Source organism: Amblyraja radiata, chromosome 15, assembly GCF_010909765.2.
Source record: "Amblyraja radiata isolate CabotCenter1 chromosome 15, sAmbRad1.1.pri, whole genome shotgun sequence".
NCBI classification, from domain to species: Eukaryota; Metazoa; Chordata; class Chondrichthyes; order Rajiformes; family Rajidae; genus Amblyraja; species Amblyraja radiata.
Window position 1 is genome coordinate 14,067,986 of NC_045970.1, and position 27,775 is coordinate 14,095,760.

Sequence of the window (27,775 nt, forward strand, 5' to 3'; positions counted from 1 at the left end):
ATTACCTAAACTCATGTTGCAGAACCTCCTTCCCTTCCTACCTACATCGTCTGTGCCAACATGCACAACAACGTCCGGCTGCTCCCCTCCTTCTTGAGTATGTTGTGCAGCCGCTACAAGACGTACTGGACCCTGGCACTCCTAGAACCTCGGTGTGACGACCTCACTGTAGGTCCTGTCCAGGAAGCTCTCATTTTCCGGGAAGGTCCTGAGGTCATCCAGCTGCTGCTCCAGTTCCCTAACGCAGTCATTCAGGACCTGCACCTGGACACAATTTCCACAGGTGTAGTGGTCAGAGGCACCAGCAGTGTCCCTGACTTCTCACATCCTGCAAGAGACACACTGCCACATCTTGCCTGCCATTACCACGACACTCATATCACTAATTAAATAACGTGACATACTCCCAGAGCTGGATGAAACTTTTTCCGTTCTCTGCTGCTGATAGCCTCCTTGCCTCACAGAAGACTATCGAGCCAAAGACTCATATTTTACCTCCACAAAGACCTGAGAGAGAGGGGAGACTGACCGGGGATGAAACCGGTCCTTGATTATGCATCGTAAAGTAGATGGATTCAATGGAAGGGAGGTTGGTTTGTGTGATGGTCTGGGGTACGCCCACAATTCCCTGGAATTTCTTGCCGCCTTGCATGGAACTGGTCCCAAACCATGCATATATGGGGCACACGGCCAGAACTTTTTTCCCATGATGGAAAAAATAGTAGAAGGCATGGATTTATTGTGAGAAGGGCAAAGTTTAAAGGAGATAAGATTTTGACACAGAGGGTGGCGAGCGAGAGACCTTTGGTTCGGCATGCGGATATGTAGGGAATGGAAGGCAGATTGCACCGATTATGTGCAGGCAGATAAGAGTTGGTCTTGGCATCATGTTCGGCATAGACGTTGTGGGCAATGGGCCAGTTCCTGTGCTGTATTGTTCTATGTTATAGTTCACAAAGTGGACATACATCAATGGGAGTCAGGGAGGTCTGGAATGTCAGGGACATGGGTCTTTGGCACTGGGCTCATCACTAATGTCACACTGGAACATTTTAAATAAGCGGTCTATGGAATCATGACTGGGCTGACAGAACAGTCTATAGGGGCAAAAGAGAATGTGGAATGGGATGTGAAAGCACAGGTAGATAGGGTGGTCAAAAAGATTTTGGCGCTTTGGCCTTCATCAATCAGAGTATTGTGTCTGGAAGTTGTGTAGTTACGCCATAATTGTACAAGACATTGGCGAGGCCTTATTTGGAGTATTGCGTTCAGTTTCATTCACCCTGTACAGGAAAGATGTTGTTAAATTGGAAAGCGCGCAGTGAAGATTTATGAGGATGTTACCTGGAATCGGGGGTCTGAGATATAGGAAGAGGTTGTGCAGGCTAAGACATTATTCCTTGGAGCGCATGAGGATAAAGGCTGATCCTATAGAGATGTCGAATTGATCATGAGAGGAATAGATAGGTTAAATGAACAGTCTCTTTCCCAGAGCAGGGGAACCTAGAACCAGAGGACATAGGTTTAAGGTGAAGGTGGAAGGAATTAATAGGAATCTGAAGGAGAACTTGTTTACACAAAGGCTGGTAGATACATGGAGTGAGCTGTCAGAGAAGGTAGTTGAGGCAGGTGTTATCGCAACATTTAAAAGACATTTGGACAGGTACTTGGATAGGATTGATTTAGAGGGATATGGGTGAAACATGGGCAGGTGAGACAAGTGTAGATGGGGCACATTGTTAGTGTTTGACAAGTTGGGCCAAAGGAGCTTTTATCCACGCTCTATGTTTCTATGACTCTACGACTCTATGATATCATGCCGTGTACATTCTCATCCAAATCGATTGCCGACACTGCACTTGGTCTCGTCGATATATAGGAGTCCACACCTGGACCAGCGAATACAGTAGATGAGGATGGAGAAGGTGCAAGAAAACCTCTGCCTCACCTGAAAAGATTGTTGGGATTCTTGTACGGTGTAAAAGGAAGAAGTATAGGGACCTATATATCGGCGAGACCAAGCGCAGGTTCGGCGACTGTTTTGCTGAACACCTCCGCTCAGTCTACCTAAACCTACCTGATCTCCCGGTTGCTAAACACTTTTACTCTCCCTCCCATTCCCACACTGACCTTTCTGTCCTGGGCCTCTACCACTGTCAGAGTGAGGCCCAGCACAAATTGGAGGAACAGCACCTCATATTTCGCTTGGGCAGCTTGCAACCCAGTAGTATGAATGTTGAGAAAATTGAGAATATTGAGAAAGAAAAAAAGAGAAAAAAAATCCCGAAGGGCCAAACGGCCAGAAGGCTTCCCGACGGGCTGCATCTGTGGACTGGGAACGTGGCCAGAGGCCTTACTGAGGCACCGCAGTCTCAATGCCTTCCTGATCGCCGTGTAGAAGCTCGGGCCCGGGCCAGGCAGGGGCCTCGCGGGTTGGATGGAGGAGTCGGGCCTCGTTTATGGAGTGGCTGACAGAGCCCACAGCTGGGGCCGGGTCGGTACCAGGGATGGGTGAAGTGGGACGTCAACAGCATTGAGGCCTCGCGACAATGAAGCTGCGGCAGCGGTGACAATGGGGCCTCGGCAGTGGTGTAGCCACGCGGCAGCTACGATGCCTCGCAGGTCAACCTGTGGTCGACGGTCGATGAGAGCACGGATGACTGCCGTGAGGGGGGAGGGTAAAGAACAATAGAGGACACGGCGTGGGGGAACCACTGTGAGGGGGGTTGGGGAAGAACAATGGACAATAGGGGGAGGAACAATGGGGACCCAGCATGGGGGAACCGCTGTGGGGGGGGGGGGGAGAGAACAAAAGTGGGAGCCGGCATGATTTATAACTTTGTCAATGCCGTAGGTAGCCGCTATTTGTATACATTGGGTATGCAGCAAAGAATCTCACTGTGCCTAGTCACATGTGACAATAAAATATTCCTATTCCTATACTCCAACTTCAAGTAACCCTTGCTTTCCCTCTCTCTCCATCCCTCCCCTTTCTTAGTTCTCCCAACAGTCTAACTGGCCCTTAGATTACATTTTAACTGTGCGCTTCGTTGTCAACTTCTCCTTGCTAACAATGATTTATTCTACATATTCCTTTACCTTCATCCCCTTTTATTTCTCATTTTCACATCTTACACTTCCTTATCTCTTAGTCTGAAGAAGGGTCTCGACCCAAAACGTCACCCACCGAGATGCTGAGTTACTCCTAATTATTGGCCATGTTTTCAAATTACTACTCTCATATGTCACGTGTCCGTTAGTGGCCAGGGTTTCTCTCAACCTGGGGTCAATGTTACAATGGGATCCCATGTCTGTCTAGCTGTCTCGCAAAGCAAGATTCGAGGAAGGACCATACTGGATTCTAACAAGGAAAGACCATTGTGGACCTTGTATTAGGAAACGAGCCTGGCCAGGTGACTGGTATTATGGTGGAAAACCATTTTGGAGATGTTGAACATAACTCCATGAGTTTTAAGATTATTTCGAATAAGGATAGGATACGTCTGGATGTTGGGAGAAGATACTTAATTGGGGAAAAGTAGACTACAATGTCATTAAGCAGGAACCAAAGAGCGTAGATGGGGAGCAAGTGTTATTGGGTAAGTGCACAGGTGACATGTAGAAGTCGTCTAAAGTTGTATAAGACGTTGGTGAGGCTGCACTATTGTGATCAGTTCTAGGCACCATGTTATAGGAAAGATGGTGTTAAATTGGAAATGGTGCAAAGAATATATACAAGGATGTTGTCAGGACTCAAGGGTCAAAGCTATCGGGAGACCTTGGGCAGGCAATTCCCTGGAGCGCAGGAGGATGAGGGGTGCTCTTATAGAGGTGCATAAAATTATGAGAGGAACAGATTGGGTAGCCGTACAGAGTCTTTTGCCCAGATTGGGGGAAGCAAGAACCAGAGGGCATAGGTTTAAGGTGAAGGGGAAAGATTATATAGGAATCTGAGTGGTGTCTTATTCATGCCAAACTTGGTGGGTGCACGGAACGAGCTGCGGGAGGAGGGAGTTGAGGCAGGGATGATCACAACATTTAAGAAACAATTAGACAGGTACATGGATAGGACAGGTTTAGAGGGATATGGGCCAAATGCAGGTAAGTGGGACTAATGTAGATGGGACATGTTGGTAGGTGCTGACATTCAGTCGAAGGGCATGTTTCCACACTGTATGATTCCAGGCCCAGGTTTAGGTTTAGAGTGATATGGGTCAAATGCAGGCAGGTGGGACTAGATGGGGCATGTTTGGTTGGCTTGGGCATGTTGGGCCGAAGAGCCTGTTTCCACTTTGGAAGACTTGATGACTCTATTCTACCTCACAACTCCAGCAGACAAAGTTCAATCCTGTTGTATGTGCATGTTCTCCCAGTGACTATGTGGGTTTCCTCCAGGTGCTCTGGTTTCTTCCTGTATCCCAAAGATGTGCTGGTTGGGAGAGAATTTGCTACAATAAATTGCCCCTTGTGTGTAGGTGAATCAGCGGGGAGTGGATGATAATGTGAAGAGAATAGGATGCAGTGCAAACAAATAGTGAAGGAATGGATTGTTCTGTGAGCTGGCATAGATTCAGCGGGTTGAACTGGAATCCTATCTCTTAAAGTAAAATGGAAGTTGTTGACAACTACTAGGGGAAATATATTTGTTAATTCTCCTGATACATACCTAATATCTGTCAGAACTGAACGAGGAGGAGGACACAAATGCAGGCTCAGACACAGGGCAGATCAGTCTTCGGCATTTAATCGGTCCAAGTCAGTACACAGGTAGGCAAAACAGAGGCAACAGTACCATATAGGAGCAGGCAAGAAACAGTGGTCGAAAATACAGGCAAAGGTCGAGATCACAAGGTCACAAGATTTCGAGAGCAGGAACGAGGTGATACCAAGTAGCATACACAACGAACTGGCAATGGGAACTAAAACACAAAAGGCTTAGATACAGACTAGCAGGGGATAACGAGACACAGGTGAAACACATCAGGGCGTGGCCAACAGACTAGCAGGGGATAACGAGACACAGGTGAAACACATCAGGGCGTGGCCAATAATCACATGAGGGTAAACGACCTGACAGGAAATGGGACCTGAAACAAGAGGAGATGTGAGACACCAAAATAAAACAAGAATGCAAATTCTAATACTAACAACCAATAAGAAACAGAAACTAGATCAAACGCGAGACCTGACAGTACCCCCCCCCCTCCACGGCCGGCTCCTGACGGCCCAGGATCTTCAGGATGTTGGCGCCAATAGTCCCTGATAAGTTCCGGGTCGCATATGTTGCGAGCTGGCACCCAAGACCGCTCCTCAGGTCCATACCCCTCCCAATCCACAAGATACTGACAACCACGACCACGCCGGCGCATCCCCAGCAACCGGCTGACCGTAAACACTGGACCCCCATCAAGGAACCGGGGGGGCGGAGGGGGTGTGGAGGCAGGGACCAGAGGACTCTCCTTAAATGGCTTCAGACGGGAGACATGGAAAGTAGGGTGGACCCTCATGGCACGGGGGAGTTTGAGACGAACCGCCACAGGATTGATGACCTTCGATATGGGGAAAGGACCAACAAAACGAGGAGCCAGCTTCCGGGATTCCACCCTCAGCGGTACGTCTCGAGTGGAGAGCCACACCCTTTGACCAGGCGAGTATACTGGAGCCGGCGTTCTTCCACGGTCAGCCATCCTCTTGTAACGCGCAGAACTGCGCAACAGCATCTGACGAGCCCCATTCCAAACCTTGCAACAGCGACGGACGAGAGCCTGAGCGGAGGGCACACTGGACTCCTTCTCCACAGCAGGGAACAATGGCGGTTGATAACCATAGGCACACTGGAATGGAGAGAGACCAGAGGATGAGCAAGGAAGTGTGTTGTGTGCATACTCCACCCAAATAAGGTGTTTGCTCCAAGTTGAAGGGTTCTGTGCCACCAAGCACCGCAGTCCTGTCTCCAATTCCTGGTTAAGGCGTTCAGTCTGTCCATTTGATTCCGGGTGATAACCAGATGTAAGGCTGACCGTGGCGTCCAACAGAGAACAAAACTCCTTCCAAAACCTGGACACGAACTGAGGCCCCCGGTCAGACACAATGTCTCTGGGAAATCCATGAATGCGAAAAACATGAGACAGCATGACCTCTGCCGTCTTCTTGGCGGAGGGAAGCTTGTGCAACGCAATGAAATGGACCATCTTAGAAAATCTGTCCACTACAGTCATGACTGAGGTGTTACCTTCAGAAGAGGGCAAGCCCGTGACAAAGTCCATGGAGATGTCTGACCAGGGGCGTGAGGGGACAGGCAGCGGATTCAGGAGGCCAAAGGCGGCCCGACGGGAGGTCTTGTTCTGAGCACAAATACTGCAGGCGGCGACGTACTCCTTAATCCCCCTCTCCATGGAAGGCCACCATTCTTTGAGAGGAAAGCGCAGGGATGTAATCGACCATCTGTGGGGGATTTCTGTGAGAGTACAGCCCCGATGCCCACACCCGAGGCGTCCACCTCAACCACGAACTGGAGTGACGGGTCAGGGTGAACCAGGATGGGGGCTGAGGAGAAGCTCCTCTTGAGTCTCAGAAATGCAGTTTCTGCTTGAGAGGACCAAGAGAAAGGCACGTGGGGTGAGGTAAGAGCATGGAGTGGTGCAGCAGTGACACTAAAGTTCCGGATAAACTTCCTATAAAAATTAGCAAACCCAAGGAACCCCTGAAGTCGCTTACGACTGGAGGGTGTAGGCCAGGTGGCCACAGCACTGACCTTGCTCGGGTCCATCTGTATACCAGCAGGTGATACAACATAACCAAGGAATTGAACAGTGTTAACATGAAATTCACATTTCTCAGCTTTCACAAACAGATCATTCAGGAGCAAACGTTCTAGCACCTGGTGTACATGCTGCACATGGGAAGTCTCGTCTGGAGAAAAAATCAAAATGTCATCAAGGTACACAAACACAAATCGGTTCAGCATGTCCCGTAATACCTCATTAACCATGCCTTGAAAAACTGCTGGAGCATTAGTAAGACCAAACGGCATGACCAGATATTCATAATGACCACTGGGTGTGTTAAACGCAGTTTTCCATTCATCCCCGTCCCTTATCCTCACCAGATGATACGCATTTCTAAGATCTAACTTAGTAAATACTGCAGCGTCTTTTAACAGTTCAAATGCAGAGGAGATAAGAGGAAGAGGGTATCTGTTCTTAACAGTAATGTCATTGAGTCCTCTGTAGTCAATGCAGGGCCGAAGTGTTCCATCCTTCTTATCCACAAAGAAGAATCCAGCTCCTGCAGGTGAAGAAGAAGGTCTGATGATCCCAGCAGCAAGGGCATCGTCAATGTACTTTTCCATGGCGAGCCGCTCAGGTGAAGACAAGGAGTAGAGATGGCCCTTAGGAGGTGCTGTACCTGGCAGAAGGTCGATGCAGCAGTCGTACGGTCTATGCGGCGGAAGAGATGTGGCCTTGGCCTTGTTGAACACCTCCTTTAGGTCTAGATAATATGAGGGAACCTTGGTGAGATCTGGAAAATCCTCCTCCCTTGAACGGGGAGGCTGCCGGAGGGTGGTCCTGGAAGATCCCAGCAAACTGCTCCTTGACGGATCCTTCATAGACTCAGGAGAAGAATCATGCAGATAGATGAGTTTACAGTTATTCCCCCAAGAAATTACTTCCCCAGTACCCCAGTTCATGTGAGGATTATGGTAAGACAGCCAAGGGAGCCCCAAAACCAGAGGATGAAGAGGACAGTCAAGGAGATGAAAACTGACGGTCTCAAGGTGATTACCTGCCACGATGAGTTGAACAGGTTGAGTTCGGTGAATTACCCTGTACAGTAGGCGCCCATCCAGTGCACTAGCCTCCATAGGATCTTGAAGCTGTTCACGTTCCAGCTTCAATTCATCAGCCAAGCGAATGTCCATGAAGTTCTCATCTGCCCCAGAATCAACCAAAGCCTGCAGGGAGTGCCACTGGGAATGCACCAACAATTGTACCGTCGACAATGGACGAGAGGAACGGCTCATAGGAGTGGTACAACTCACCAATGTCCTCTCTTTCATTGGTGAGCTTTGTCTTTTACTGAACAGCTGTTCAACAAATGTCCCAGTTCACCACAGTAAAAACACCTAATTTCCCTTAGGCGGCGCTGCCGTTCCTCCGGACTGAGTTTGGCTCGTCCCACCTGCATGGGCTCCTCCGAAGATGCAGGTGGCGCTGTAGGCTGACTGGACCGGCCGAGAGGGAAGAAGTCCCGACTGGAAGGTGAAGGGCGACGCTGCCGCCACTGCTGGGAGGAGGACCGAACTGCAGCCGATCTCCTCTCTCGATCTCTTTCTCTGAGCCTAGCGTCAATTTGGATAGCCAGGGAAATCATAGACTCGACGTCGGAAGGCAGGGTTAGTGGAGCCAATTGATCTTTGATAGCTTCAGACAATCCATTGCGAAAAGCATCCAACAAAGCAGCCTCATTCCATCCACCCTTAGCAGCAACAGTTCGAAAGTCAATAGCAAAATCCATAACAGAGCGATTACCTTGTTTCATGGAGACCAGGTTCTGTGAAGCCTCTCGGCCAGGATTGGAGTGATCAAACGTGCGGGACAGAGCTTCCATGAACAGGACCGATGTCTGGCAAACAGGAGAATTCCGAGACCACTCCGCCGTGGCCCAAGCCTCCGCCCTACCCGACAGGTGCGTGATGATAAAGGCTACCCTTGAGCGTTCTGATGAAAAGGAAGCCGCTTGAAGTTCGAAATGCAGTCCACACTGAATCAAAAAAGGTCTACATTTCTCCGATTCCCCCGAAAAGTGTTCCGGTCTTGCTAGGTGGACGAATGGAGATGCTGCAGCAGCCACGGCCATCGGAGCTCCTGGAGACACAGACAAGGAAACAGACTCGGCAGGCACGGGAGCAGCAGCAGGAAACAAAGAATTCAGCCGAGTAACCAGGTCTTCAAACCGAGAACTTAAAGTGTTCACCTGTGAACCGATGTCTGCCTGGAACCCCTGCTGACGCTCGCCGAGATCCCGGAACCCGGCGACGATCGAGGAGAGTTGACCCTCGTAATGCGAGATGCGCTCCTCTTGCTTCTGGAGCGCTGCACGAAAAGGATCAGAGCCCGCTGAGTCCATTGTTGGCCAGTTCGTAATGTCAGAACTGAACGAGGAGGAGGACACAAATGCAGGCTCAGACACAGGGCAGATCAGTCTTCGGCGTTTAATCGGTCCAAGTCAGTACACAGGTAGGCAAAACAGAGGCAACAGTACCATATAGGAGCAGGCAAGAAACAGTGGTCGAAAATACAGGCAAAGGTCGAGATCACAAGATTTCGAGAGCAGGAACGAGGTGATACCAAGTAGCATACACCACGAACTGGCAATGGGAACTAAAACACAAAAGGCTTAAATACAGACTAGCAGGGGATAACGAGACACAGGTGAAACACATCAGGGCGTGGCCAACAGACTGGCAGGGGATAACGAGACACAGGTGAAACACATCAGGGCGTGGCCAATAATCACATGAGGGTAAACGACCTGACAGGAAATGGGACCTGAAACAAGAGGAGATGTGCGACACCAAAATAAAACAAGAATGCAAACTCTAATACTAACAACCAATAAGAAACAGAAACTAGATCAAACGCGAGACCTGACAATATCAACATGCACTGAAAACGCTTTTATTGAAATCAGCATTAAGGGATTTGAAGACGAAATACTAAAGGAAATAAGCATCTTGATTTCTTGAGCTAAATTCATGCTTTGAGAAGGAATATGTTTTATTTGAAGCTATCAAATGAAAAATTCCATTCAGATTTTAAATATACATTTGGTGATATTTCAGTGCTGGATTATCCCCACCTACTGGTGACGTTATGACAGGCATTCATTGCTTATCATTCACTTAGAGCGCAGCCTAAACAGCCATAAAGGTGCCAAATTAATTTATTGTCAAAATGTACTATTCAGCTGCCATTTCGATCAAAATGTAGATATTTTAGAAGATGTCAAGTTTAGTTTCATAACATGTACTGAGCACCACAATGAGCCATCCCAGATCTGGAAGAGCCTGTCATGTGGGACCTTGTTAAAGGCCTTTCTAAACTTCACATAGACAATGTTCGCTACCCCATCCTCATCAATCTTCTTGTTTACTTCTTCAAAAAGCTCCAACAGGTTTGACAATCACTATTTCCCTCGAAAAATCTGTGCTGACTATACATAATTAGTCACTGGCAGATACTATTCCTCAGTAGCCCCTATATTAACGCATCCATCCCTGATGGATCCAGACTCACTTGCCTGTGATACCTTAGTTTCTCCTTAAATAATAGTTCAACGTTAGCCATTCTCCAGTCTTCCTGAATTTTACCTGCTGCTAAAGATAAAGCAGATATTTCTGGAAGGGCCTCCACAATTCCTTCCCTTGTTTCCCACAAGATCCAAGGATGTTCTTGGTCAGGTCCTGGGGATTTATCCAGTAATTTATCCAAGATTTAAATGGTAAGACTGCCAATAACTGCTCTTTGGTAATTTATACATTGACTTCATTACATTGCCCATCACAACTCATTTCTCACGATTACAGCTTCAATGATCTTCACAGTATTCACTAAAAATATCACCCATCCCCTGTGGCTCCACACACATACAGGCATATTGATTTTTAAGGGGACCTATCTTCTCTTTACCCACCCTTTTATTCTTAATATACCTGTTGAATCTCTTGGAATTCTTCATTACCTTGTCTTCCAGATACAGAATCATTATATATCATAACAAGTACTTTAATTAGAATACATACAGAGACCTTCAAAATGAGTACTGTAGGCTCTGAGTCGTAAGTTGAACTAACTAACATGGCTGCTCGCATTCCACCTTGTGGTAGTATGGAAACCTGACATGGATTATGGATCAGGTCAGCAGCAAAATCAGACACGGTTCAAATCAGCAATACTGTTTGATCTACATTGCTGCCTTACAGTGTCAGAGACCTGGGTTCGATCCTGACTATGGGTGTTGGCTGCAAGGAGTTTGTACGTGGGTTTTCACAGGGTGCTCCGGTTTCATCATGCATTCCGAAGAAGCATAGGTCTGTGGGTTAATTGGCCTCTATAAATTGCCCGTAGCGTGTAGGATATGAAACTGGATAATATGGAACTACGGATGATCATTGGTTGGTGTAGATTCGATGGGCCAATTTATACACCATTTCTAAACTAAACACCAGGACAATAAAGAAATCTTCAGAGTTTATTCCTCAAGAACGTCTGAATTTCTGCTGTCAAGCACATATTAATTAATCCAAATGGTAATTGATCCAAATGGTAATGCTTATTCATTTGTATTTCTTGAAATAAAATACAGCAGTCCATCACATTTCATTGCATCTTACTTGATATAGTTGTCCTTCTGGAAGGTTCTCCCATCTCCACAGAGGAACTCTGGAGCTCTGTCAGAGTGACCATCAGGTTCTTGGTCACCTCCCTGATCAAGGCCCTTCTCCCCTGAATTGCTCAGTTTGTCTGGGTGGCCAGCTCAATGAAGAGTCCTGGTGATTACAAAGACCTTCCATTTAAGAATGACAGAGCCCACTGTGCTCTTCGGGATCTGCAATGCTGCAGAAATTGTTTTATACTCTTCCCCAGATCTGTGTCTCGACACTATCCTGTCTCGGAGGTCTACGGACAATTCCATCATCTTTATAGCTTGGTTTTTGCTCTGACCTGCACTGTCAACTGTGGAACCTTATATAGACAGGTGTGTGCCTTTCCAAATCATGTCCAATTAATTTAATTTACCACTTATGGACTCCAATCAAGTTGTAAAAACATCTCAAGGATAATCGATTGAATCGATAATCAATTTTGAGTGTCATAGCAAAGGGTCTGAATAGTTATGTAAATGTGATATTTCAGTTATTTCTTTTTAATTACTTTGCAAACATTTCTAAACACCTGTTTTCGCTTCTTCATTCTGGGGTATTGTGTGTAGATTGATGATTTAAAAAGAAAAGAATTTAATCCATTTCAAAATAAGGCTGTAACGTAACAAAATGTGGAAAAAGTGAAGGGGTCTGAATACTTTCTGAATGCACTATGTCTTTTGTCATTGGCAGGTGATCCTCAGCAGCTTTTTGACAGACTTGGCTTCTAATCAGCCACAAGTGTTTCTGAATTGTGGGGATGTGTGAGTGATCATGCTTATGATGGGGTTCCCATCGTGAAAGAATGCAGAGTCTGCTGACAACCGAGAGAGGAATTTGAACGGATGGCGAAGGGTTAAATGTACTCCTTCTGATCTACAAGTGGTGCTGTAAAGATATTTCACTCCTGGATATGTCCTTAGTGATGTGCTGTTTAGGCCTGCAGAGAAAGGAGGACAATCTGTACCCAACATAAACTCCATTTTGAAGCTTTTATATGTGGCTACATCAAGCATAACAATATGGTCGTGTTCTACCTGTCCCTGGTGTAGCAAACGATGCACTTGGCCACGTTATAGCAAAATATTCCCTTCAGTTGGACCATGCTTCCCTCACCACCTCTCCCTTATAGAAACGTTTCTGCAAAAAAGCATCTTTGACTACAAGTCAAGCAGGCGGTGGTGCACATGGAGTGTCCAGGAAACTCTGCTGGAGAAGGAGATGGTAGCTCCTGTTGCTTGGTTCCCTAAGCAGGCAGTCAATGTATTTTTGCAGAATGCTTCATCACCGGAACTCTCACACAAATGGTGAGAAGGGCCCAGCCATCACATCCTTCATACACTGCTGGACCCGTGGTGCTGGTGAGATGGTCACAGAGCTCCTTACAGACTGTGCATTTGCCAAGACGATCAAGAATGGGCGCAGCTGCTTTACACAGACCTCTCTCTGTGCTCTATGGGCTGTTCCCAGAGAAGTGGACTGAGATAAATATTGACCCGACCACTGGTGGAGAATAATCATCGTGTTGAAAGGAGCACTTTAACCTGCTTGACACTCGCTGGTCTTCTAGTCCGAGATATCTGAAACTGAATGCTGGCGAGCACATGCCTCTGTGGAGGGGTATGTAATGAGGACCATTCTGAAGCTCAGAGTGCAACGCTGCAAAAGCTCTGAGTGCTAGACCATCTTGCTGGGTCCTCCAACCATTTAACCCTGGGGGGGCTGGGCCCTGCGCTTCGACTCTCAATCATTTCACCGATTCAGTCGTTGAGAATGAAATACTCGGAAACATGTTGACATATTGATAAGCTTGGTACAATGAATAAAAATATTGCAAGTCTTGCTTAACTAACTGTATAATTATTACTAAGCTATGTAATTTTACAAATAAAGGGTGTTTAAAAAAAACATAGTCGGACAGAGAAACTTAAACAAGATGAATGAAATATTTATGTTACCATTTTGGTTCCCGAGTGCAAATGGGATTAGCCCTTCTCTGAAGCCCCTTGAAATTTCATCTGTTTAGAATGATAACATCTGTGCCAGTCGTAGCCCAAAGACCCTTTAGCTGTTAAAGTTCCTCATTATTGTTCTTGCAAAGTCTCTTTGATGTTTGTACAAATCAGAATCATGAACAGATTTTTTTCCCATAACAATTTTATTTGGACAAAGTGAATTATTAGATTGAAACACTGCCACCTTACAAAGCTTTCAGGCCTTGCATGTTCTGTAAAATTCATTAGTAACTCTGACTGTATCATTTTGCTGGAAGCTTTGCCCACCACATCAAATCCAGATAAACTGCAGATGGACATCAACATGAAAATCTGGTTCGAAGCAGATTTGAGTTGGAGTATCAGATTGAAGTATAAGACTGGAGTAAAACACATTTGTTTGAATTGAATGCAGTTCACTACATAGCAGATTAGGTTTACCATAATAAGATGACTGGCATTTGAGAAGATTTTATGGAGTATTCAGACAGTGTGGCATTCAAAGGTTAATACTGTTTCTTCAAGTTGTCTAACATAATTTTTTTGTTTTTGTTCCAAGCTACTTTAGCACCACAGATTGGTCAAGTAACAATTATAAAAATTATAAAACAGTCAACTCACTAAAGTCAAAAATCAGCTAAGAGTTAAAAATGAAGTCTGCACAACATATTTCAACTATTCAATCCTTCCCAAATTTTTAATTTATCTTAATGACATTCAAGCAAAAACATGTTAAACATACAACAGCACTGGCATTTAAAGGAATTACAATTTGCTTTGTACAAAGACCAATATTTTGAAGTTTCTGGATCTCTGTGTGAAATCCAACTTATTAAGGCTAGCAAAAGACAGAGAGCCGGACTTTTCTATTGAGTAAATCAGTACAACATTTACTTCACTTGCACTGGCACTAACTGGAATTATACGGTTGGCTGGTTCAGTAAACTAAAAATGATTACTTTAATACACTAAGCCAAGTCAGCGGTAACACAGTCTTATTTTATGCACAATGGTTTCCAGTACAGGTGGAAAGCAACGGAATGGTACGGCAAGCAGAAGCAATTCAGATACACTGGGACTAAGTTTCACCTTCTTTCTTTGGGCAGATTATCACTGAAGACCTTTGATTTTCATTGCCATCATTTACAAGGGAATGAAAACAGACAAGGCTCTAGATGACTGCATGATTTAATCTTGTCAATTCACTGCCCAGAGTAATAGGGTGAAACAGGTAGCCCAATACCTCTTCTCAAATGCAGCCATTCCAATATTACTAGGTCATCACCAACAACACTTAACACATTTCCACAGCTATGTTAAAAGTTAAACATAAAAATGCACCTTTACATAATGTGTCAGGAAAATTATACCTTTTTGGTTCACTATAATGTAGTCTTGCTAATTGTCAAAAACATTGAATGATTACCCTGTAGCAGTGCATACCTAAGAAATATCAGCCTGCACCTTTGTAGTTTAAGTTACTTCTGGCAAGTGGCTGTAGAAAGTTATTCAAATATTTTTAAATCTTTACAACCGATGTGTGTGTGTTACATTGTTTTATACTGTCACATTCCTGTGGAAATACAAAGTAAATGTCACATTACCTTCAATATTACTATCATGCTTTCAAATGAACACAAATACAACTTTACATAGTCACAATGGTGAAACAATAGTTGTCTCAATGTGTATTACATCCCAATTAAATCAAATATTAATATAAATTAATGGGGTTTTTTACAATACAAAAACGGTACCTCTTGAATTATTTGGCAGATCAAAAATTTTACAAATGCATCATTTATCAGCTAAAGGCAATGACGCCATGACCATCTTTTGCAGAAAATACTGTACTGCACTCTGCTGCTTGTTAGGATATATCTGAGCCTCAGATGACAAAACCTGCAGCAATATTAGGGCTCTGAGATTATCACTTCAATCAGATTCATCAGGATGAAATTCAGCCCAGAGTTGTAATGTTTGAACGGCCACCAGGGGGTGCACTGATGCGCTGGGTGGGACGGCGAGGAATGTGATCATCGGCCTGGGAACCTGGAAGAGACACAAGGCAACACAATTTGTGATGTGATGTTGCAGCATTTTCCAAGAGAATGGCTTCATCATTGATTTTCAAAAGTCATTTTCAAATATAAGCATTTGCAGGTGATGCAACACCCCATCCTTTCACCTTCTTTTCAATAATCTAACAATCTCTCCAGGTGAAACACTGAACCATTTGGACTTCTGATCTATTGTACTGTGTTCGCGGTTTGCAATGTGGCCTTATCTACATTGGAAAAACTAAACACAAATTGGATGAACACTTTGAAGAGCATTTGCATTGAGTCTGCAGAGCAAACCTGACTTTCTTGTTGAAACAAGGAACTGCAGATGCCGGTTTGCACAAACGGACACAAAGTGCTGGAGTAACTCAGAGGATCAGGCTGCATCTTTGGAGAACATGGATAGGTGACGATTCAGATCGGGACCCTTCTTCACCATTCCATCAGTCTGAAGAAGGTTCTCGACTTGAAATGTCACCTATACATGTTCTCCAGAGATGCTGCCTGACCCGCTGCATTACGCCAGCACTCAGTGTCATGACTTTCCTGTTGCCTGCCACTTTAATTCATCATCCCAGTTCCACTCTGACCCAGCTGTCTGTGTGCTGCTGCAGTGAACCCAATGCATTTTGAGGAATAACATCTCATCTTCCATCTGAGCACCATGCAGCCTTGAGGACAATATTTTAGAGTCACAAAGTTATACAAGCTCTTCAGATCAGCCTGTTCATGCCAGCCTAGATGCCCACATGAACTAATCCCAATTGCTTATGTTTAGACCATATCTCACTAAATCTTTTCTATCCATATACATGTCCAAATATCTTTTAAACATTGTCATTGTACATGCCTCTACAACTTCCTCAGGCAGCTTGTTCCATATACTCACCACCCTATGTGTGATTCCTACAATATTCCAAGTACAGTCTCACCATTGTCTGTACAGCTGTAACATGATGGACCACTTTTTTTACTCTATGCCTGCCCAATGAAGGCAAGCATTTCATATGCTTTCTGACCAACCTTGTCTTCCTGTGTCACCACTTTCAGGGAACTCTGTACTTGTACCCCTAGATCTCTCTTTTCGACAACACTCTCCAATGCCTTTCCATTCACTGTGTATGACCTGCCCTGATTTATCTTTCCAAAATGCATCACTTTGTACTTGCCTGAGTTAAATTCCATCTGCCATTCCTTTACCCAGTTTCCAGGTTGATTCAGATCACATTGTAACCTCAGACAACCATCTTCACTACATCACCAATTTTAGATCAATCCACAACTTAATAATCACATCACCTACATTGACATCCAAATTGCAGAGATGACAAACAACAGCGGGCCAATCGTTGATCCCTGCAGCACTGTACACTGCAAGGGGCAGGAAGCGAGCAGGCAAGATCATCTCTGACCCCTCTCACCCTGGCCACAAACTCTTTGAATCACTTCCTTCTGGAAGGCAACTCCGGATTGTCAAAGCTGCCACAGCCAGACAAAAAACAGTTTTTATCCACGAGTAGTTGCTCTACTCAACAGCCAAAAGTCTGTAGCCTCCCTTTGATCTGGTATTTTGTTGGTTCACATGCTTGATCAATGGTGTTTTATCATTAATGTTTTATTATTATTAATGTTTAGTGTTTTCTGAGTCATTTCGTAACTGTCACTGTATGTCACGTTGTTACTTGTGGGCGGAGCACCAAGGTAAATTCCTTGTATGTGAATACTTGGCCAATAAACTTACTTACTTACACCACTGGTTGGACCTCCAACCTGAAAAGCTGCCTCCATTATCACTCTCTGGGTCCTTCCACCACCTAGCCAATTTTGTATCCAACTGGCCAGACCCCATATGATCTAACCTTCGAGACCAGCCTATATTGCAGGAACTTGTCAAAAGCCTTGTAAAGAAAATATAGACAAAGTCCTCTGCCCCGCCTTCATCAATCTTTTTGGTCATCTTAAAAAAAATGCAATCACATCCATGAGACACAATCTCCCACACACAAAAATCTGTGACGACTATCTCTAAACAGTCCCTACTTTCCCAAACGCCGATAGAAACATAGAAACATGTAAAATAGGTGCAGGAGGAGGCCATTTGGCCCTTCGAGTCAGCACCGCCATTCATTGTGATCATGGCTGATCATCCACAATCAGTAACCCGTGACTGCCTTCTCCCCATATCCCTTGATTCCGCTAGCCACTAGAGCTCTATCAAACTCTCTTTCAAATTCATCCAGTGAATTGGCCTCCACTGCCTTTAGTGGCAGAGAATTCCGCAATTTCACAACTCTCTAGGTGAATAAGATTTTTCTCATTTCAGTTTTAAATGGCCTCCCGTTTATTCTTATGGGCCTGTCTCGCTTACGCAATTTTTTTCGGCGACTTGCCGGCACCCGTCATAGTCGCAGCAGGTCGCAGGAAATTTTCAACATGTTGAAAATCCAGCGGGGACCAGAACAAGGTACGACTCTTTGGGCGACTACTCACGACCATTCACCCTGCGACATGTCGCCAGGGTGTCGTCTGTATGGTCGTGAGCATTCTCCTCAGTCGCCCAAAGAGTCGTGGCCTCTTCCTGGTCGCCGCTGGATTTTCAACATGTTGAAAATTTTCGGAGACCTGCAACGACCTATGATGGGTGCCGGCAATCGCCAAAAAAGTCGCTTAAGTGGGACAGGCCCATTAGACTGTGGCTCCTGGTTCTGGACTCCCCCAACATTGGGAACATTTTTCCTGCATCTGGTTTGTCTAGTCCTTTTATCATTTTATATGTTTCTATAAGATCCCCTCTCATTCTTCTAAATTCCAGTGAATACAAGCCCAGTATTTCCAATCTTTCCTCATATGACAGTCCCGCCATCCCAGGAATTAACCTCGTGAATCTACGCTGCACTGCCTCAATAGCAAGGATGCCATTCCTCAAAGTAGGAGACCAAAATTGCACACAATACTCCAGGTGCGGTCTCACCAGGTCTCAACTGCAGTAGGACCTCCTTGTTCCTAAACTAAAATCCTCTCGCAATGAAGGCCAACAATTGGCTTTCTTCACTTCCTGCTGTACCTGCTTGCTTACTTTCAGTGATTGATGTACAAGGTCTCGTTGCACCTCCCCTTTTCCTAATCTGACACCATTCAGATAATAATCTGCCTTCCTGTTCTTGCCACCAGTGGATATATAATTCTCTTTCTCTTTCCAAAGATGCTGCCTGTCCTGCTGAGTATTTCTGGCACTTTCTGATTCCATACTCATTAGGTTTGTAGACTTCATTGTGAAGACATGTCAAAGATAAATACTGATCCCAAATGAAGTAAGACAAGGAAGCCTAGAGCCTGAGAGTCTTTATTTAGAACCTGTAGCGTAGTTGGAGCAAGAGGAAGACTGCGACTATCAGGGGATATTCCTGTTCAGCTTCCACAATGCCATTTCCCTGTTAGGGTGGGAGGATGCAGGGTGAGGCAGAGGAGACAAGGGGTTCCTTAAAAGAAACATACAAACTAACATTTCTCAAGGCAAACTAAGTGACCCGTAGGTCAATCCTTAACACCAACAAAGTGATCAACTAATATACGCACAAAACGCTGGAGTACATCCGCGGGTCAGGCAACACCTCTTGAGAGGAGGAATAAGTGGTGTTTTGCGTTGATACCTTTCTTCAGCCAATCTGAAGAAGGTCCTCGACCTGAAACGTCACCCATTCCTTCTCTCCAGAGATGCTGCCTGACCCGCCGAGTTACTCCAGCGTTTTGTGTCTATCTTTCATGTCAACCAGCACCTGCAGTTCCTTCCTGCACAACGTGACCAACTACCTGGATAAATACTGCACAAAGTCCTCCTGCGTTGAACAATGGTTCCCAACTCCGCTTACGTTGAAAGCTTTCAGCAACATGTTCTATGTGTGGCACCTTGTGTACGCCCTCTCCATATACAGTCATCTGTGTCGGCATTGCTCCAGCTCACAGGGAGAAGATTATTGTAGCCACCCATGCCAAGCTCCTACAGAGGGCCTGCCAGGCCATCAAGTCTTCTCATCTACAGGACCTTCTTCCTGGCATGTACCTTGTTGATCTTGATTGGTATTTCTTTGTTTTTTATATTCCTAATTCTGCTTTGTTTTCTATGACAATCTTATTGTGGAGTGTTTGACTCCGACATACACTGGCATGTGTGCAGGTGAGTGTCGGGCAAGTAATGTCAACATTTGGTATGCACCTGATACTGGGAGGATATTAGGCATGCCTACTGCAAGAAACACCTGGAAACACAGACCAATTTCACATCTGAATTCATTTCACCTGGATATTATGGACTCTGCATGTTGAGACTGGACTGCCTTGCACTAAAAACAGAGAGAATACAATACCATTTCTAGGTTTGTAAGTTCCAATTAAATGCAATAAGTGACCTGAAAGCCTCTTTTTGTAATCCAGGTTAAAGCAAAATTGATAACCAGGAAATCCCCCTTGCTCTTTAAACACTGTCATCAAATTAATTACATCCATTTGATCAAGTGGATGGATATTTTACATTCCATGAATACAATACCATAAACAATATAGTATTTCCCTACACCCCCATTCCTTTCCATAGATTTTGTGAACTCTCTTTAATCATGTTATGTTAAAATGCCCTGTTATCACTTTCTTTATAATGGATTCCATATTTTTGCTGGACAACTGAGGTCAGGTTAAATTATTTGCAATTTCACATTTATTTATTTCTCTCTTTCCCATTTTGAAAACAGTGTTACATTTGCTACCCTGTTATCCACATGCCTGTTACTAGACGGAGGAAATCTCGAAAAATCCCTGTGACTGCACATAATCACCAGTGTACCACCTTTTACAACATTGGAAGATTACATTCAGAACATCTGTTGGCTTATAATTGTACTCATTTCTTGAAAATTCCTTCTTTATTAACATTAAATGCTTTACTTATGTCCTTACTCTTATGTCCTTAGTCTCATGATGCTTCACTATATCAGGAATGTGTATTGTCTCTTCTACGATGAAGACTGATACTAAACATTTGATTAATGCCCCTATCTTCTTATCGCAAATTATAACTTTCCTTGACTCCCCCTTTGAGACTCCAGATTTTACTTTCTCTACAACCTTCCTATTTACATACCTTCCAAGCTCTTATAATCTATATTCTTATTGATAATAGGATCAAAGTGACTTCAATCAGTTCATCTCATGACCTGTGAGGATTTAAACTATACATTTAATCAATCATTTGTTTTACCTACCAGCTAGAGTGAACCCAGATTGGTGAAGGTTTCGTGGAGGCTGAACAGGTTGTTTAGCTGGAGACATCCGAGCAGATGGAATTGGTGTCATGGCTCTGGGAACCACAGTAACATCTTGGACAGGACCATCATATATCCCTCTTGGAACACCTCGGATTTCAGCCAGCTATAAAAAATAATCACGTTTTGATACTGTTCCATTGAGCAGCAAGTAATAATGTGATCTTACCCAAATATAACTAACTATGAGGCAGTTTTTACAGGCAAAATCTTAATATGGTTCAGGATAATTTAGATTTTCTTTCAGGAATATATGTTTCTAGCCATTCAAAACAAAATGGTATTTATTTCTTCAATTAGCTGCATTATGCATGGCGTTTCCATGAGAATGTCTCACTTTTAATATATGTGTGTGCTGGTATGAGATAGCTCTGCCTTCAGTGAGATGGATCTTCGGATGAATGGTGAGTTGGCGGAGCTGACTGAGAGGACACTGTCTCTGAGAGGAGAGATCTTCCAGACATGATCTCATGACAAGAGTCAAGCTTATCGTTGATTCATGAGATTCTACTTCCAATCAATGATGGATGTCCCTTCCTGAATTTCCCTGCACAATGTTTCCTCGCGTTATAATAATTTGGGTAATAGAAATGCACCAGAACTTGTTAATTTTGATTGGAGTAAGTTCTTTGCAGGCAAAGGAATGTCGAGAAAGAGGGATGATTTTAAAAGTGTGATAGCAAGAGTTCAGGGCATGCATGTTTCTGCTAGACTAAAGGGCAAGGCAGGTTGGAGTAAGGAAGCTTGGATGACGAGAGAAATTGAGGCTCTGGTCGGGAAAAGGGAGGCGTGGGAAAGGTCTAGGCAGCTGGCATCAAGTGTAGGGTGGCATCCGTGAGGAGTTTCACAAACTGAGAAGCAAACTTAAGGATACATTAAAGAGGGCAAAGAGTGGTCGGAGATAGTTCTGGCAGATAATATTAAGGAAAATCCAAAGAGATTTTACGTACATTAAGAGAAAGAGGGTAACTAGAGATAACTAGAAATAACTAGAAAGCAGTCCTGTGTGGCTGGAGTTACAGGAGATGGGCATGGTCCTCATTTAGTATTTCTCCTCTGTTTTTACCGTGGAGAATGTCAATGAAGACCAGGGAACTTAGGTCAGTTACTAGAGATGTCTTGAGAAGATTCTGCATTATGGTCAAGGAGGTGCTGAACATCCTATCTATTAAGTTAGATGAATCTCCTGGGCTTGATCAGATATATCCGGAGAGACTGTGGGAAGCCGGAGGAGCAATTGAGGGTGCCCTGACTGAATATACAAATCATCATTATACATGGGCGAGGTACCGGAAGATTGGAGTGTGGCGAATGTGCTCCATTTAAGAAGGGCTGTGAGGAGAAGCCAAGGAAGCCTAACATTTCTAGTAGGCAGTTACCGGAGAGGATTAGGATATATATGCATTTGGATAGATAGGGGCTGATTAGCGATGGTCAGCATGGTAGGCTGCTCTGGGAAGTTAGATCTCATGGGATCCAGAAGGAGCTAGCTGACTGGATAGAGAATTGGCTTCATGGAAGGAAGCAAAGGGGAATGGTGGAAGGTTATTTTTTTGGAATAGGGGACGGTGACCAGAGGTGTGATTCTGGGATCAGTGCTGGGCCCATTGCTCTTTGTGATTTATAGCAAATATTTGGATGTGAATGGAGAAGACATGATTAGCAAGTTTGCAGATGTCACTAAAGTGGGTGGTATCATCGATAGCCAAGATGGTTATCAAAAATTACAGCAGGATCTTGATCAGTTGGGCAAGTGGGCTGAGGAATGGTTAATGTAGTGTAATACAGATAAGTGCGAGGTGTTGAACTTTGGGAAGTCAAACCAGGGCAGGACCTTCACAGTGAATGACGGGGTCTGGCAGTGTTGTAGAGCAGAGGGATCTAGGAGTGCAGGTACACAGATCCCTCAAAATGGTGCCACAGGTAGATAGAGTGGTCAAGAAGGCTTTCAGTCCACTAGCTTTCATCAGACAAGGTATTGTGTATAGAAGATGGGATGTTATGTTACAATTATACAAACGTTGGTGATGGCGCATTTTAAGTATTGTATTCAGTTTTGGTCACCCTGGTATTAAGTTGGTGTTAAGTTGGAAAGAGTACAGAGAACATTTACGAGGATGTTGACAGGACTCGAGGGCCTGAGCTATAGGGAGATTTTGGGCAGACTAAGACTTTATTTCTTGGAGTGCAGGAGGATGAGGGATGATCTTATAGTAGTGTATTAGATCATGAGAGGAATAGATAGGGTGAATGTATAGAGTCTTTTACCTAGAGTAATGGAATCAAGAATCTGAGGACATAGGTTTGAGGTGGGTGGTGGGTATATGTGTCTTTTTACAATACTGGAGAGATTTTGAGGAACAAGAGTATTATTAAGATTTTTGCACCAATACACTGTCTACCCATCATGTCAAATCTTACAAATAACAGATATAAATCAGGTAACTTCAAGACCAAAAGTCAAAAACATTTTTCATAACAGACAGATTTTCATTAAACGACCGTTTACGATACATTTTCCGACTTTTTTAAGTCAATAAAAACAATTATTTGGGCATAAATTGGTCATCAAAACTAAGAAACTGAGCAAATCTTCAATTTGGCAACACACTGTCTCTTGTTTACCTTTCGTACGGACTGAGTCGTTAACTTCATTCCTTCGTGTCAACCTCCGGAAGCTCCACAACGACCATTACGGAGACATTTTACTTACTAAAAAATCATCCCAAATCAAAACTTCCGACGAATCATCGGCCATCGATATAGCTCAAATCCATAATCCAAATCCATTCTATTTATGGATATAATTTGGTTTTCTGTAATAATGTAACGTTCGTTTTCTGGGACACCAAACCCTTGCGGGTCCATCGCAACGTACGTTTGTATGGATGATCGTGTAATGCGCGTTGCGGTGCCCACGCAGATGGATGCAGTATTCTACTACATGATCAGGTGAAAGAAGATTGACCCACTTTGTCACATTATTGTGTGCCAGTATTGTAAAAAGACTCCTATGGAAAGAGCTGCCAGAGGAGGTAGTTGAGGAAAATACTATAACAAATTTATGACATTTGGATAGGAACTTGGATAGGATAGGTAAGGTTTAGAGGGATAAGTGCCAAATGCAGTCATGTGTGGCTAGTGTTGATTAGGCATCTTGGTCAGAATGGGCTAATTCGGCTGGACTCTACGACTCTAACTCAAATAATATTAATTCTCAAAATCATTGCCAGCAGAATCAATAGATTGCATTCATCACATAAATTTGGAAGTGGTAACCAGCAACATTGTCCATAATCTGTTAACCGCTTATAATCTCAACATTCCTATTGCTTTTCTTTTTGTTCTTAATTGAGTAGAAATGTGGCCATGAAGACTCATGAAAGAATCAAAGAAAGAGGTGGTTGAGCACTTCCTCACTAAAGCATGAATTCAGGGCTTTACTCTATCAACATTGAAAGCTTGAAATTGGGATATTCACCAACCTCCTGCTCAAAGAACTGCAGCTATGAATTAAATTTAAACCAAGGCTTGCAACCAAGCACTTTGCCTGGACCAAAACACGTTAAAAACAGTCCTAAGTAACAAAGTAAATGCTCCTCCCATACCATGATTGCACGCATTTCACTCAATGCTTCATGTTCAATATCCTTTGTAAAATAGTTGTACTTTTATATTTTCAGATTTCAAGCAGATTTTTATTTAAAAAAAAGAGAATTAATTTCCATTCATCAGATTATTGATTTCAACCCCCATATTTCTAGTCTGGTAACATAAGCAATGACCTGATGCACACCTATTTATCCAGTGAAGAAGGCAATTATTTTTGCTGATTGGAGAGATATCAATTGAAGTTTCTCCTCACAATTAATTGCCTGGTCCATAGAATATTGATGCAGAAAGATCAAACATTTTACCTTGCTTCTTGCTTTTATTCTTTTGTAAACGTAGTCCGGGAATGTTTTTTTGGGAATGAAGCGTCCAGTTCCCTCTGTGGCATGAATCGTCCCGTATTCAAAGACTATTTTACCTTGACTTACAACTACTGAAGGAGCACCATGGCATTCCATCCCTTCAAAGATGTTGTACTCAATTGCCTAGGAAACATAATGCAGCAATGATATCAATTTTCATTTCACACCATCTAGTGTGCGCTTGACATGACCATTTTACAAAGTTGACTTTCAATACCCATATTGTAAGTAGCTCCTGATCTAACTTCAAAAATCATTAAAATAGTTGCCTAATTATTGGCTTTCACCTGTATCATCAAGTTGGCACAGTGGTGCTACAGTGCCACAGATTTAATCCTGACCTTGGGTGCTGTCTGTGTGAAGTTTGCATGTTCTTCCATTGACCATATGTGTTTCTCCTCGATGCTCTGGTTTTCTCTCATGTAACAAAAGACGTACTGGTAGGTTAATTGGCCACTGTTAATTACCCTAGTGTGACTGATAGGTAGGATTGGTGAATGTCAAAGAGCAACATGTGAGAGGTTATAGGGAAATGGGTCTGAAAATGGGCATAAAGTGATAGGGATGGATGGCCATCTTATAACGTCATGGAAAAATATTTATTTTAGAGCATTAAAAATGACTTTGCCCAACGCTAGCACCCAATTATATGCCCACTGAGAAATTAATCACAATGATGTTTGAAATAGCTTTAGGGTGACTAGCACCCAGAAAGAATGTTTAAAAATGGGAAGAGTGCAGTTTCTAGGCCAAATCGATCACTGCTGCCAGCACTTGGCAGTGTAGTAGTTGCAGAAGGGTGCTAGCTCTGTAAGGTGCACTGCCCACGACAGCCAGAAGTCAGCAGTATACGTTATTATAGTCTTGTAGGGGTGAGAGGCTACAATGAAGAGGAAAAGTTACTAACATTTTCAGAAATGTACTTTGAGATCTTGATGGGAGAAATGCAAGCCAGAAAGGAGACAGTGCGCTCTGAGGGTGGGGATGGAGGCAAAGGTGAGGGTTGCAGGAGACGTCAAAGCCAACATTCATCACGCCCACAGCTACGTGTACACACATGCACAAACCTCCATGCTAACACTTATGCACATCTGCTTCTTCTACTACTGATGGCAATGGGGGTCACTGAATTGTTGTATAGATGGGCCAGGGGAAGGCCAAGGGGACAGACATTAGTGTAATTTGGGGGCTGGTGTGTTCCTCCCACTGATGTATCATCTTGAGGTACTCAACACCAGTTAAAATGCTTCCTTTCCACCTTGAGCAGAAGCCAGAAGATCCCGAGGATACAATGAAGATGTCGCATTTCTTCAAGCAAGCTTTCAGTCCATCATTGAATCTTTGTTTTCTGACCATCTAGTAGTTTGATGCCATGATAAGTATAGTGGCTGTTTCAGGAGCCTAGTGCCAAGCATGCAAACATAATCCCATTACATCAAGGAAGATCCTGTTGATGAGCTGGTCCTCATCAGGAAGGGCTGAAGTCTGACCTTTGGTCTTTGGTCAATAATCTCTTGATCTCTTGCTGTTACTTTTCATTGACTATGACTAATGGTGGTAGCATCACAGAACAGGGCAAGGAAAGATCTTAACTCAGTCAATCCTGTATCCAAGACATCTGTAAGGTAGCAGGTGATGAGAGGACCAAGATCTACAATTTCAATTCTAGTCCTGTCTCCCTGGATGGCACAGTGGCACAGCAGTAGAGTTGCTGCCTTACAGTGCCAGAGAACTGAGTTCGATCCTGACTACGGGTGCTGTCTGCATGGAGTTTGTATGTTCTCCCTGTGACCTGTGTGAGTTTTCCCCGGGAGCTCTCATTTCCTCCGACACTCCAAAGACGTACAGGTTTGTAGGTTAATTGGCTTGGTAAAATTGTAAATTGTCCCTAGTGTGTGTAGGATAGTGTTAATGTGCGAGGATCGCTGGTCGGTGTAGACTCGGTGAGCCGAAGGGCCTGTTTCTGCACTGTATCTCTAAACTAGACTAAAGCAGCTGTCACATCAGTGAGTTTATATTTTAGATTGGCAGCCGCTGGAGTAATTTCCTCTTTTGCTCAATAACTTTACTGTCTTTAGATATGAAAAATTTCAACCAGTGAAAAAAATCTGTGGCTGCATTTCAGGTTTTATTCCGTGCATTAGCACCCATTGCTCTTGCCAAACTCTGTGCCTCAAGCATACTGGGGAAATAAGTGCTCCATCTTCAAATACTACGCTAGAAGAAACTAGAGACGCAGACAGAATGCTAATCAATGGATCCGCATCTTGTACACTGCGTTTTCCTCTGTAATCTCTCAGGACAAAACATATAAGGTAATGGCAATCAATGATATGAGGCAGCTCTGTTAATACATGACACTAAGAGGGCAGATTGGAGCATCAATGAATGAACATCAATTGTACTGACTTCCCGATGTTGGGGGAGTCCAGAACCAGGGGCCACAGTTCAAGAATAAGGGGCAAGCCATTTTGAACGGAGATGAGGAAATACTTTTTTCACACAGAGAGCTTTGAGTCTGTGGAATTCTCTGCCTCAGCAGGCGGTGGAGGACAGTTCTCTGAATACTTTTAAGAGAGAGTTGGATAGAGCTCCTAAAGATAGCAGAGTCAGGGGATATGGGGAGAAGGCAGGAACGGGGTACTGATTGTGGATGATCAGCCATGATCATATTGAATCACGGTGCTGGCTCAAAGGGCCGATTGGCCTACTCCTGCACCTATTGTCTATTGAGATGTGAAGGTACACAAAAATGCTGGAGAAACTCAGCGGGTGCAGCAGCATCTATGGAGCGAAGGAAATAGGCAACGTTTCGGGCTGAAACCCTTCTTCAGACTGATGGGGGTGGGGAGGGGGGGGTCGGAAGGAGAAAGGAAAACGGAGGAGGAGAAGCCCGAGGGCTGAGGGAGAGATAGGAAGTGGAGGAGACAGCAAGGGCTAGCAAAATTGGGAGAATTCAATGTTCATGCCCCAGGATGCAGACTTATATTGAGATATTCTGGCT

The 27,775-nt window shown here is 44.1% G+C and overlaps 1 protein-coding gene across 2 annotated transcripts in view; it reads right to left on the bottom strand.

Moving 5' to 3' along the window:
* Positions 1–13,564: 13,564 nt before the first annotated feature.
* The window catches only part of LOC116981035 (dihydropyrimidinase-related protein 2-like), a 49,845-nt gene continuing 35,634 nt past the window's right edge, over positions 13,565–27,775 (bottom strand). For both annotated transcript variants that reach the window (XM_033033655.1, XM_033033657.1), the window contains exons 12-14: positions 24,715–24,894; positions 20,738–20,903; positions 13,565–15,471 (exon numbers count right to left, since the gene is read on the bottom strand). In XM_033033655.1, the coding sequence (XP_032889546.1) occupies positions 15,380–15,471; positions 20,738–20,903; positions 24,715–24,894 (438 nt within the window). In that variant the 3' untranslated portion in view covers positions 13,565–15,379. The remainder of the gene's footprint in view (positions 15,472–20,737; positions 20,904–24,714; positions 24,895–27,775) is intronic.